General features: G+C 39.9%; 2 protein-coding genes across 2 annotated transcripts; one reads left to right on the top strand and one right to left on the bottom strand.

Annotated features, from left to right (window-relative positions):
• Nucleotides 1-10,824: 10,824 nt before the first annotated feature.
• LOC141710668 (myb-related protein 315-like) lies at nt 10,825-12,452 on the top strand. Its single transcript, XM_074513216.1, has 3 exons — nt 10,825-11,312; nt 11,458-11,587; nt 11,705-12,452. The coding sequence occupies exons 1-3, from the start codon at nt 11,180-11,182 to the stop codon at nt 12,192-12,194; spliced, it is 753 nt and encodes a 250-aa protein (XP_074369317.1). The 5' UTR covers nt 10,825-11,179; the 3' UTR covers nt 12,195-12,452.
• A 546-nt stretch (nt 12,453-12,998) lies between these two features.
• On the bottom strand, nt 12,999-13,505 carry LOC141714094 (uncharacterized). Its single transcript, XM_074517635.1, has one exon. It carries the CDS (start codon nt 13,503-13,505, stop codon nt 12,999-13,001), a length of 507 nt encoding a protein of 168 aa, XP_074373736.1.
• Nucleotides 13,506-14,285: the final 780 nt, after the last annotated feature.

Here is a 14,285-nt window from a genome sequence, read left to right as displayed (position 1 = left end):
TATTGATTCGCATGTTTTAGAGCTTCAGACTTGGACACATGGGCTGTGTTTTAGTGGACCCCGGGATGGGGTAAAATTTTAACTTTACTAACGTTTTATGAATACTCATGTGGCTGAGCTTTTATAGGACCCCGAGCAGGGGTAATTACGTTTAACTCCTGGGTTGGGTTTTTATAGGTCCCCGGGCAGGGGTGAATCTCCATTTGATAGAAAATTTTTAAAGTACACATGGGCTGTGCTTTTGCAGACCCCGGGTTGGGGTAACAACATTTAACTTTGAGAATTTTTATAAGTACTCATGGGTTGAGCTTTTATAGGACCCCGGGCAGGGGTAAATCTCCATTTGATAGAAATTTTTAAAGTACACATGGGCTGTGCTTATTTAAATTTGATGGCAAATAGCGGAGCAACGTAATGAAATTGATTCAAGCTATGGAACGCTTAAAGCAGAGTTTTGCATTCATATTGAAAGCAAAAATTACATTCTGGGGTGGATGAGGACAGTGCTTACATCAAAATGTCATAATATAAATGTAGATGTGTTTCCCGGGTGTGCACCTTTTCCTTATTGGTAGAATTTCCTTAGGCGGGTTCCATGCCAGGTGTTGGGGACCTCGGTTCCACTGAGGTAGCTTAGCTTGTAAGTTCCTGGACGGATCACTTCTTTGACTATATAGGGGCCTTCCCAGTTTGGCTGTAGCTTTCCCTGGTTAGTTGGGTCCGAGGCTTCAGTGTCCCGGAGTACTAGATCTCCTGCCATATATTCCCGTATTCTGGCTTTCTTCGCAAAGTAAAGCTTTGTTTTTTCCTTGTAGCTTTCCATTTTTTCTACGGCCCGATCTCTTACCTCGTCCAGGAGTTCGAGGTTGGTCCTGAGGCCTTCTATGTTGGAGACCTCGTCAAAGTTGGTCACTCTGTGAGAAGGGGATCCGGCCTCTATCGGTAACCGGGCTTCAGTACCGTAGGCGAGCTTGAACGGAGTCTCCCCGGTTCCCGTCCGGGGGGTAGTTCTGTATGACCATAGAACCTTCGGGAGTTCTTCCGGCCAGTTCTTTTTAGAGTCTTCCAATCTCTTTTCCAGGCCTCGGAGTATAATTCTGTTTGTGACCTCGACTTGTCCATTCCCTTGTGGATGGGCAACAGATGCTTTTTTGTGTCTGATCCCGAGTTCTTTTAGATAGGTTTCAAAATCTGAACCCACGAACTGCGGGCCATTGTCCGAGATTAAGACCATCGGGATCCCGAACCTCATTACAATCGTGTCTACAAACTTGATGCAATCTTGTTGGTTAATGGTTCTCATAGCCTTGGCCTCCGCCCACTTAGTCATATAATCTATTGCTACTAGGACATAACGGAGATCTCCTTTCGCTCGAGGGAAAGGACCCATGATGTCAATTCCCCAGACAGCGAATGGGATTGGTGAGAGAACGGATCCCGGGAGGCTTGACCCCTGCTTTGGTACGTTGCTGAACTTCTGGCACTTACTGCATTTTTTGACATAGGCGCATGAATCAGCGTGGATTGTTGGCCAGTAATAGCCTTGTCTGATGACTTTGTAGGCTAGAGCTTTAGCCGCTAGGTGATCCCCGCAGATCCCTTCATGAACTTCCCGGAGGCAGTAATGCGCTTCCTCCGGATCAACGCACTTTAGAGTTGGTGCAGAGAAAGTTCTCCGGTATAACTGATTGTTTTCCAGAAAGAAGCGTGCAGCCTTATACTTGAGGTACCGGGCTTTGTTCTGATCTTCCGGCAGGGTACCGTCCTCGAGGTAGGCTATGTAGGGCGTCATCCAATTCTCCGGGCTGCTAACACAAAATACTTCTTGTCTATCGGTGCTGGGGGCTCCGAGTTCCTCGAAGTAAACCGAACTGCTTAGATCTGAAGTATTCTGGACGAGCTTGGACAGCTCGTCTGCTTTCGCATTTTCCTCTCTGTTTATCTGCAAGATGGTCGAGTCCGGGATGGTTTCCAGGATTGCTCTAACCATTTCCTGATATCGGGCCAATTTAGGATCTTTTGCGACATATTCACCCTTGGTTTGTCTTACCACGATCTGAGAATCGCTGTAGGTTGTTAACCTCTTTACTCCAAGGGATTTGGCTAGCCTAAGCCCGGAGAGTAGGGCTTCATATTCAGCCTGGTTGTTTGTTGCTTTGAAGGCGAAGGTGATGGCCTGCTGAATTACGAATCCATCCGGGCTGGAGAGGATCAGACCAGCTCCGCACCTTTCGGCTGTGGCCGAGCCATCGACATATAGCGTCCAAAGATCCCGGTTGTTAGACTCTTTTTTATCTTTGGAACTGGTTTCCGGCGTTTTGGGGGTTTCTGGGAAAGTGCATTCCATGACAAACTCGGCCAACGCCTGGGCTTTTATGGTTGTCCTCGGGATGAATTTGATGTTGAATTGGCTCAATTCAATTGCCCAATTGACTAATCTTCCGGAGGCGTCCGGTTTGTGGATGATTTTGCGAAGTGGTTGATTGGTGATTACTCTGATTTCCCTGCCTTGGAAGTATTGTCTTAGCTTTCTGCTCGAGTGCACGAGGGCCAGTGTGAATTTTTCCAGGTTGGGGTACCGGGTTTCAGCGTCTTTCAGGACTTGGCTCGCATAATATACCGGGGTCTGTGTGCCATTTTCCTCCCTGATGAGTGCAGAGGATACTGCTCTCTCCCCGGCTGCGATGTATAGGTAAAGGGGCTCCCCGGGCTTTGCTTTTGATAAAATAGGCGGGTTCATCAGATGCCGCTTTACTTCCTCAAACGTTGTTTGACAGTCCTGGGTCCATTCGATTAGCTTTTTGTTCTGGGCTCCTTTTAACAGCTCAAAGAACGGTAAGCATTTCTCTGCCAGCTTTGGGATAAATCTCCGAAGTGCCGCTAGGCATCCTGAGAGCTTTTGGATGTCTTTTTGAGTTCGGGGGACTGTCATTTCCATTATAGCTTTGATCTTCTCCGGGTTGGCCTCTATTCCTCTCTCGCTGACTAGAAAGCCTAAAAACTTCCCGGAAGGGACCCCGAACGTGCATTTTTCCGGATTCAGCTTCATGTTGTATTTTCTCAAGTTTTCGAAACACTCCCGAAGGTCCTGGATGTGCTCTGAGGTTGTGACTGACTTGGCGATCATGTCATCAACATAAGATTCCATGTTCCTGCCCAGTTGCTCTTTAAAGATGGTATTCATCATTTTTTGGTATGTTGCCCCGGCGTTGATTAACCCAAACGGCATCATAACAAAAGCGTAGACGGCCCGGTGTGTGATGAATGCCGTTTTTGCAATATCTGCCGGATTCATCTTGACCTGGTTATAACCCGAGAAGGCATCCATAAAACTTAACATGACATGGCCCGAGGTCGCGTCTATCAGCTGGTCTATATTGGGCAGGGGGTAAGAGTTTTTAGGACATGCTGAATTGAGGTTTGTATAATCCACGCACATTCGCCACTTGCCGTTGGGTTTTTTGACCAGCACAACGTTTGCTAGCCAGTCCGGATATTTAATTTCACAGATTATGTCTGCCTTTAACAACTTCTCGACTTCTTGGTCGATTGCCTGTTGCCTTTCCGTGGCGAAGTTCCTTCGCTTTTGTTTGATTGGTTTTTTCCTTGGATCTACATCCAGACTGTGCATGGCGACGGATTCATCGATTCCTGGCATGTCTTCCGGGGACCAGGCGAATACGTCAGCGTGTTCTTTTAGTAGGCTGATAAGCTCCTTTTGGAATGTGGTTTCCAATCCCTTTCCGATTTTGATTTTTCGGGTGGGGTTCCCGAGTTCCAAATCTACCTCGATTGTCTGTTGGGCCGGTTCTACCTTCGTCTTCTCCTTGCTTTCTACAAACTTTTGAATCCGGGCGTCAGCGTTGGTTACGCTGTATCCGGAGTCTTCGATCATGTTCACATCCAGACGGGGCCTTTTACTAAGGTGCTCTCGATGCTTCTTTCTGCTTTGTCCCTTGGGCAGGGACATTATTCTCTTCCGGTTTTCGGGTTCTGTTTCTGCCATGACGAGTGCTTGACCATAGCATCTACCGGCCATTTCTCTATCTCCTTTCAGTTCTCCGGTGCCTCCTGGGGTGGGGAACTTGAGTTTCAAGTGGATAGTTGAGGGGATCGCCCTGAGCTTGGTGATAGTGGGCCTTCCAAGGATCATATTGTATGAGGAGGTTGCGTTTATCACATAGAATTTCATCATATGGGAGACCACTCGGGGTGCGGTTCCAAATATGATGGGAAGATAGATGATACCCCGGATTGGAATCATGGTGTTCCCGAATCCGTACAAAGGGTCTTCAAGACAGGGATCCATTCTGAGGTGTCCGAGCTCCATCCTGTTGAGCGTGTGCTCGAATACGATATTAGCAGATGAACCATTATCAACTAGGATTCTTTTTACCTCGTTATTTGCGACGTCAAGGGTCACCACTAATGCCAAGTTGTGATCCGGATCGAGGCCCTCATAATCAGAATAAGAAAAGCAAATCGGTTCGTCCTCCTGAGTCTGGATCATCATTACGTCATTCTCCCGATCCGGGCTCCGCGGTGGGGAGACTGTGCCGCCGAAAACAACATTCACCACATTTTTCCCTCTTCCCGTGGCTCTGTCTTTGTCATTCGAGCCCCTTTGAAGATACTGGTTCATGTTTCCTTTCTTGATTTGGTCTTCTATGAACATCTTGAGGGAGAAACAGTTTTCAGTAGTATGGCCATGATCTTCGTGATAGCCACAATGCTTGTCCCGGGCCCTGTTTTCGGGCGGTGCTAGCAAGGGTTTTGGCGGATAATAAAACGGTTTGCCCTTGACTTCGCGCAAAATATCGGCCCGGGGCCTGTTGAGGGGTGTCCACTCCGGTTCCGGCTTGGGTTCCTTCTTTGTCTTGGGTTTCCTTTCACCCTTTCTTGATTCGGTGTATGTATCCCGGGGTGGGGTTCCCCGGGACTGCTGAATGTAGTTGGCTTGTCTGTCAAGCTTGTATCTCTTGTCTCTCCGGGACGACGAGCGTCGTTCCGGAGACTCGTCATCGTCTTGTATTCTTCTGTTCATCTTCATTGATTTGAGGAAATCATTTTCCTTTATGAACTTTGATGCCAACGCGTATGCTGACGCCAGGCTTTGGGGCTCCCTGTGAATCAGGTCTTTGACATAGCCTTCACAAGATATCGGGTGCAAGTTTCTTCGGAAGATGTTTACTGCCTCCTTTTCTTCTAAGTTGGAGAGTTGGTTGATTGCTTCTTGGAATCTTTTGATGAATTCCGGAAGGGATTCCTTGCTTCTTTGTTGGATTGTTTCTAGGTGACACATCTGCAACTCGTTCATCCGGTTGGCCCTAAATCTTTTCAAAAATATCTCGCGGAAGTCTTTCCAGGAGTCCACGCTCCGGGATGGTATGCGGCTGAACCATTTCTGAGCGCCCCCCTTCAGTGTTGATGCGAAGAATCGGCATCTAGTCAGGTCGCTGTAATCATAAATATTGGATATTTGCTCAAAATAGTTCAGATGCTCTTCAGGGTCAGCCAGCCCGTCAAAAGAGTCGAAATTGAAATGCTTCAGCCCTGACTCTCTAGGGGTGGCCTCCAGGCTCTTTGTGAACGGGGTCGCTGCTGCCCCTACTTCCATGTCGCCCTCTACTTTCCTTTTGAGGTCTCGAAGGACCCGGGCCATTTGTTCTTGCTTGGACTCCTTCTCCGGTTCCGAGTCTGAGGAAACGTGAATCCGGTGGGCCCTTTTCTTAAGTTTGGCCTCCTCCTCCTGGATCCTCCTTTCTATGGATTCTTGGGCTTTAGCCTCTTCTTCTTTCCGGATTCTCTCCCGGAGGGCCGCCTTTCTTATTTCATCTCTGGCGTCCCCTGGTGGCTTTTTTAAGTTCTTCGCAATCCGGTCGAAGACGGATCCCCGAGATTCTCCGGACTGTTCTTTAGACCGCTCTCGCTGATCCCCTGGGCGGGTCTCTGGCTCGGCGTTCTGCTTTTCCTTCCACAAGTCCATAGCCGCCTGTATCTGTTCCGGGGTCATGCTCCCCCATGGGCTTGTGGTGATCCCTGTGTGTTTGTGGGCAGCTTTTTCGATGACTATTCTCTGATCTCCTGGTTGGAGATTTTGAGAGGGAGTCCGGGTTATGGGGAACCCTTCGTCCAGGTCTTCCGTGTCTCCATCCCTGGGTTGGGGAGGAGGCGGTAGGAAAGAGGCGGAAACTGCTGCCTTGCTTTTTCTTGTAGTCATGGTTATGGGAGATGGTGTTTCGTGTTTGTCGGAGGTTCAGCCCCTCCTTCTAGCGCCAATGATAATCCCAGATCACCCCGGGACCTTCTCCTTGTAAGGCCCGACCTCGAACTCCTTTTAGGCTGTGGCGATGGCCGTGTGCGGTGTAGCTGTAGGGTGGGAACCTACAAAACAGAACCGGAGGGGGGTAGCGTCCCCGCGGCACCTCCGGCGTGAGGATGAGAAAGGGTTTTGAGGAGAAGAAGGGCAAAGTTGGAATTATACAGATATGTTTGTGAGGAGTACGTGTGTGCAGGTAAAAATATGTGTGTAAGAGAGAGAGTATAAAAGCTTGTCCTAACCTTCCTTCTGTTCTACCTTTTATAGGCCTCCTACTAGGGTTTAGGGGTTTGTTCCTTTTCATCTGGACCGTAGGTTGGCCTTTTGGACTGTAGGGCATCTGGACGCCTGGGATGCGTCAGAGTACTATCAGATCTGGACCGTAAGAACGTTCTGGATTCCGGGTGCCTGGAAGGTGGTGATGTTGCCACGTGTCCTGGGCTCCCCAAGGTCAACGCTGAATCCGTCAGAGTACTATCGGATCTGGACCGTAGGAACGTTCTGGATCCCGGGAACGTGGACGGTGGTGATGCCGCCACGTGTCCTGGGGTCTTATGATTGGGCCCTGGGCCTCTCCAATTGGGCCTGACTTATTATGGGCTATCAGTCTCCTTGTTCTGTTTTGTGCATTAGGGTTTTGTAATGCTTTTTTTTATTTGACTTGGAAAGTGTCTGGACTCTTGGCACTACCAGTGGCTTCCTCATGCCCATAATTTATTGGCGGATGGATACTTTCTTCTCCGAGTATTTAGGTCTAACGTTTAGGGAATAGTTGTTGGAGCCTTTTGACAAGATAATTCTTTTCCAGTGGGGAAAAGTGGAGAATTTTATTCATTTGCTCTTTAAATTTTCTTATGTGTTTACTTATAATTTCTGTCATCAAGAATTCAAGAATCAAGAGCACACCTTCTCTTGATCTCTTCATTGTCATTAATATTAACTTTTTAAGCCATTTCCAATATTTATGATTTAAAAATCCAAATTTGGATCACGAACTGATCCAAATACTGATTCAAATTTCTGACTAACTCCAATAGTGTGATCGGATCCAAATTACTTTTTATATATAATAATATATAAATATCATATAAATCAATTTTATCTTAAATTTATCATTTAGTCATTATTAACAATTTATATAACATTTCATAAATTAATTAAATCAAAAAAAATTAATATACATAAAAATATTAAAATTGTGCACTTAATTCACGAAAAACTCATTTATTGCAAAAATTAATTTACAAAATATCATTAATACACTAATTTTCCGAATTAGTATATTATTCCCACAAATACTCAATTAATGCATCTCTAAGTGCAACATGTGCCTCTTTATTTTTTTAATAATAAAATTACGTTTTCTCATTATTTTAGTTTTATTTTAAAAATAAATTTTGTTAACTATTAATTATATTATGTTATTAATTATATAATTAAATAATCAAAAATCAATTTAAAATCTCATAAACTACAAATAACAAAATAATTATTTTATATTAAACCATGTGATCTAAATTTGGATCAGTTTGGATCAGTGAATAGTAGTTGGATCACTGTTGGAATGAAATTTGGGGTAATCTGCCCCAAATTTTTATTGAATTATGGATTTCCCGTTTATATACTCAAAAGCCTTTTTGCAATTTTCTTGTTAATTTTACTTGTTATATCGTAGTTTAGCTTATAATATCATCAATGTACCTATATATTCTAAATATTAATTGCTTCGTTTGTATTTACAGACACAAGTTTATCCAGCTTGTGACTGAACTTGGACTGGAAGAGAATAACAAACAGTTAAGTTGTTTTCTAGAGCAGCTGCAAATGTTAGAATCACCTTCATAAAGCACCGATATTACTTCAGAAGTTTCAAGATTGTTATGCTCTAATGTGGCGCTACGATGAATAGATCAAGCGAAGGTGCACACTCGAATCTTGTTGATAGCAATCGTAAGTACCGCTCATCACGACTAATGTTAAATGGTACTAAAACATAGATAAGCTCCTAAAAAAGAGTAATTTTCATTTTATATTCCTTCGGTTTCTTAAATTAAATTAAGAACTTTAATTATATACAATATGTGTTCCTTAAATTTTTATATTATTTGGAGTCTAGGGGTATATTCATTTCAGATTTTAAATTATTTTTAATAATTCATGAATTTTAAAAGATTTTCGTTGATTTTAATTCTTCATGGATTTTGATGGAGTTGATCCAAAATCTTGTAGAGTCTTGCAGATTTTGCAGAGTTTTTTTGGAATCCATCAAAATCTCATATATTTTGGAGAGATTTCAAGATATTAAAAATGTACTAGCAAATCCATCAAAATTCATAATTTTTTTAAATAAAAGAAAATCCATGGAATTTTGAATACCATCAGTTGTTGATGGATTTTTTAAAATCCAAATTGAATACCACCAAATTTTGATTGACTTTTTAAATCTAAATTTAATACACTCAGATTTTAAAAGACTTTTTCCAATCTTTGTTGAATACCTTCATATTTTAAAGGATTATTTAAAATCCAATTTGAATACCCCATGATTTCTAAAATCCATAAAAATCCCAATTGCATACACCCCTAAGGAATATGGAGAAAAAAAATAAGTATCCTGGTGATTTCTTAAATCACTAAAATCCACTAAGATCTTCTTCCCCTTTCTTATATTTAGCTAACATATCTCCTCTTCTAACTTTTATTTTGTAATATATATTTGAAACAAACACTTTCTCTTTTTTTCACTTATGTAATAATGTTAATTTTTAATAATTAAATATTATATAAGGAATGAATATTGAGAGTGTTGTTGAAGTTAGGAATAACTATTGATGTTTTAAGTTACTAAAATCCAATATTTTATATTAAATTTAGGGAATGAACTAAGAAACTGTGGGATGCTCTTACACTAACCATTCCTTAGCCAATTTTCAATTTTGTCTGTTAAGTAACGGTTGACTAGGAGTAAAACGGAGATAACACGTATAAAATATTTAAATAAAACATTAATAAATTGAAAAAAATAGTAAAAAATATTAAATGATTTTTAAAAAAAATTGAATCAAGTGTTAAACCGATTTAATCCCTTTTTTAAATAAAAATAATAATTTTTTATTTTTCTATTTAATTATTCCATCTTTAAAATATTAAAGTTAAATGATATTTTTTGATATGTTTATAATTATTACGCACATTCTAAAAATTTGTATATATATACTCGCACTATAATAAAAATTAACTACTTTTTTTACTTTTTATTTTGGAAGTTTTTTTTATTTTTAAAATATTTATATGTAATATCTCCATTTTACCTTACTTAACGGTCAAAATTAACACAAAATTGGCCAAACTGGTCACTGTAAGGTATGAAAACCTAATGGATGCATATTGCATATAGTTAAAGTTCTTGACCCAATTCACATTATACTGAAATCAAAGGATGTAACTCTTTAAAAAAATATCACATATTTGAAGAAATCTTAAGCAAATCAACAATATTGTTATGCCATCTACTTATAAACACAGCACCTAGATGTTTTTTCATTCATTGGACGTATGGTAAGCTAAATTGACAATTTAAAGCTAAAGAGAAATACTACGTCCACAGAAAGTAATACAAAAATTTGTATAAAATGACTTGACGGGATGGCGTGTAATGAGTATTTAAAAACGTGCAATGACGTGAAAATGACCAACTTGAATACTTAAAAACCGGTTCATGAACTAGCACTTTCTCTTAATTCCATTATCAATAATTGTATCAGTTATAGCTTAATCATTAACCAATAAACATGTCTGTATGCCTAAGATATAATTTTCTGAATTACTCTTAAGCATTTAAATGTAGAATATTTCATTTTTGCCCTGTTAAAGATCTGTCTATTAATCCTTTTATTAAAATCTTTTGTAGTCAAGTTTACAGCTTTGATACTGTTACATTAATTCTTAAGTACATTCATTTAGTAATTTAGCTTAGATGTGGATTGATGGTCAACAAGTGAAAACGGAGAAAGCATACTATTTTTTTAATGATAAAGATCTGGGTTCTGATATTGCATTTTCTGTCTTCTTCTAGTTGTTCTTTTGCTCAACTCTGTTGAGTTTATCACAACACTGAATGCAGGGTCTGTGAATCCGCCAAAATGAGCGGCAAATGATGAGCTTTCAGTCAAACTATCGTAGCATAATCCACATTAATTACCTTCAAATAAATTATTGACGTGTGACTGATTTGTGCACGAACGGATGACTACTGACTCGAAACTGTTTCAGTATAATTTCGAGGAAATTTCGAGTGAAGCTAAGATTTTGAATAGCTTACATTGTAACATCTCTCCTTTGTTTTACAAACCCAAGTTGAAAGGAGTTGCTTCCCAAGACAAACTTGGCCAGCTTGGAAGGGACCAAGTAATCATATCAGGACAAATGCTTTTCTATCTTAGACATATAATTAGTACAACAGGGGAGGGCTGTAGCTGCATAATACATATACTCTAATACTTTGTCATTAGAGAGGACCCAGGAGAATCAGTCTGTTGCCTTATTCTTTTCCCAAGCATCTCAACTAATCCATTTTATTAACAAGGGTGGTAGATATTTAATTATTGCAAACCGCCCGTGCTTTTTTAGGCCAATGCACTCTCATTGCTCCCTTATGATCTCTTTCAATCATTCTTCTCCCCCCTTGAACAGCATACCTCGTTATTTTAATGTAGAATGATCTGGCAGAATCTTCCTTTGTTATTATTGAGTTTAAAGACAGTTTATATAAAGGGGGTGCCTTGAGACTTCCATTTCGTGGAGTGACTGGTACTAGTGGAAAGTGATTTTGTTATTTCCTTTTGAAAGAATTGCGTACGGATGGGAAGACAACCTTGCTGTGATAAAGTTGGGCTGAAGAGAGGTCCATGGACTACTGACGAAGATTGCAGACTCATGAATTTTATTCTTGAGAATGGCATACAGTGTTGGAGAACAATACCCAAGCTTGCAGGTACCTGTTTACAGTATGTCATTACCAATCTATTTACTACAGAATGAATTAAAAGATCATCGACATATGAATGCATGCATGTGTATTTTATTGTCTTTCTGTTTGCATATAAATTTATTATGCTTTGTGTTGTGTTGTGATGAAGGATTGCTAAGATGCGGAAAAAGTTGTAGATTAAGATGGATTAATTATTTGAGGCCAGACCTTAAGAGGGGGATGCTTTCTGAGACAGAAGAGAATCAAATTATACAACTGCATGCTTGTCTTGGCAATAGGTCCTTGGGCTTACTTTCCATATGCCTTCTTTGTCAGCTACTAATTTTTTTTTTTGAATTAAAGACCAGCTATATAACCGAGTACCAAAAATTTTACTTGTTTGATTCTATTTGCAGGTGGTCTAAGATTGCCTCTCATTTTCCTGGCCGCACTGATAATGAAATCAAGAACCACTGGAACACCCGTATCAAGAAAAGGCTAAAAGACCAACACATTGAGCCTAAAGAGAAAGCGGAGTTGATTTTTGAGATGATGCCAGAGTCTAGTTCACATATTCCTGAGACCAAGCCAAAAACCAATGAGATGAATGGGAGACGATATGAAATCGACATACTATCAGATGAAACCACCATTCTCTTGAATAACTATGAAATGATAAGTGAAAACTTGGATGAAGCCTCATTGACGAACCACGTTGTCAACACCTCTGCTTCTTACAGCCCTTCATTCTGTGTGGAAGAATCTTCGAGTAAATTATCAATTGAAAAATCTGCTTCTACCCTAGGAGATCCTATGCAACAATGGGTACAATCTACGCATTCCATGCTGTCGTGGGATCCTTTTAATCAATTAGAAGAACAGCTTTTCTATTTTAGAAGTGGATAATTAAGATGTCCATTTAAATAATTTAGTTCCAGTAATGACTGTGTAATAATTTTATTCCATTCAAAAGATGATATTTATGATGTAAATTTTCAGTTGTGCTATACAAAAATTTATAAGAGTCACTTCTAGCTTCAAGCTTTGCTTTTTTAAGAGCAGCTCCAATACCGGTTGCTCAAAGGAGTGCTTGCTCATGTGGAGGTTGCTAGCTTATCTAAAATTTTAAGGTGTCGGAGGAAGACCTTAACCGGATCTTATATTATTTTCTAGCACTCTTTCTCACTCGACAACCCATTTTTGGATGGAAGAGTGGATCACGGGCATGCATATTTGGGAGTCGAGCTTGAGAACCCCACCGACCAGAGCTCTCATACCATATTAAGTAACCGGTCAATTAAAAAATCTTAATTGTATCATATGAATACTCCAACTGAATCTTTTATAATGTTCTACACTGTTTCTGCCTTTCTGGGCGTCTGGGGTATTTACGGTTAACAATCTTACTGTCTATCCATGACAAGGTGCAAATATCTAATTCATTGATATATTGGTGGTCATTAATTTGTTAGCTATTGTAGGTTCCTCTTTTGGTGACCTGCAGAAAACAGGGATATAAAATCTTAATGCATTCAACAAAGTATACATAACCCAAAAAATAAAATCAAGAAAACAGATGTCTCTGAATGTCTTTTATTTGAAACCCACAAGGGGTTGTAATCAGTAATGAACATTAAATTAACAAGTAGTAATTGATAATATTGCAGGAAAAGAAAAATAAAGGCCAGGGTACAATCTCAACACATCAAACTAAACTGCAGTCACATAATTATCTTGGACAAAGAACCAATCTTTGTGATCAAATTCATGACTCCTAATCTCAACATCTTCATCATAATGCTCATCATCAGAATAATCCGAATACTCATCATAATCGTTAGCGAGACGATCAAGAATACGAGTAGCCGAATACTCGAAACTTTTCTTGGTCTCATTGGTTGTCTGATCCTTAACTTGCCAAGACATGTACTTACAATCGGTGCTAACATCGGTTGTAGACTTCAACTTTTGCGAACCCTTGGCCTTATCTTTGGACTTACAAGCCGGCTGGACATGACAATCGGAGCACTTAGGTTTGCCACACCTGCCTGTAAACTTGGAATGATTGGTGGGTTTTGAGGTGACCTTTGTGAATAGTCCGGCTGTTGGGGGTGAATCGAGCTTGTTAATGACTCTTGGATGGTGATTCGGGTTCAATGGCGACGGAATGATACAAAAGCTACGTACCAGGCCGTGCGGGCGACCCTCCCTCTTCATCCTTCGATAATTTGATTGAGAGCTTCTGATTGAATTTGTGATTTGAAAGATAAGAGAGGCTTCTATTTATAGGCGGTAGGGAGAGTTGAAAGAGAGGCAGAGCTGCAAATTTTACTTGGCAGGCAAGGAATGTTTGGCCAAGTCAAAAGGCGTCTTCCCCAAGTATGCACTGTATTGCTTGGCACCAAAAAAACAACGTATTTATTGCTTTTTTAACGAATGCAAAGAAAAATTAAGATTACATAATAATTCGAATGCACAATATGAGAGTAATACATATTTAATAGCACCTTTTTCAGAATTAAAATTTTTAACATTTAATTTTAAATTATAAAAATAGCATCATTTATATAATAACATTAAATTCAAATTTTACTAATAAAAAATTTAAAAAAATAAAAATTATGAGAGAAATAAATATTTTATTAATAAAAACAAAATAGGGAAATACTAGTACTTAAACATGAGGGATTGATGTCAAAAAGAAACTTAAACGTATGGGATGGAAGATGTGTCTAGAATTGGAGCACTATTTCACGTCCAAGTTCTTTTGAGTTTTAGCTTAGGACATGAATAGTCTGTTTGGGATAATTTTTAGAAATTGGTGTGATATTAAAAAAAATGCTGGTGAAAAAAGTGATGTTGTAAAAATTAGATGATTATTTGATAATATTTTTGATATTTATATGTGTTGAGATAAAAAAATAAAAAATAATAATATTTTTGACGAGGTTTGACGGTGAAATCAGTATCTCTTCCTGCAAAAACTAAAAAACAGTT

Source organism: Apium graveolens, chromosome 3, assembly GCF_009905375.1.
Source record: "Apium graveolens cultivar Ventura chromosome 3, ASM990537v1, whole genome shotgun sequence".
Taxonomy (NCBI): Eukaryota; Viridiplantae; Streptophyta; class Magnoliopsida; order Apiales; family Apiaceae; genus Apium; species Apium graveolens.
The sequence above is the reverse complement of the archived record's forward strand: the minus strand, read 5'-3'. Positions and strand labels throughout refer to the sequence as shown.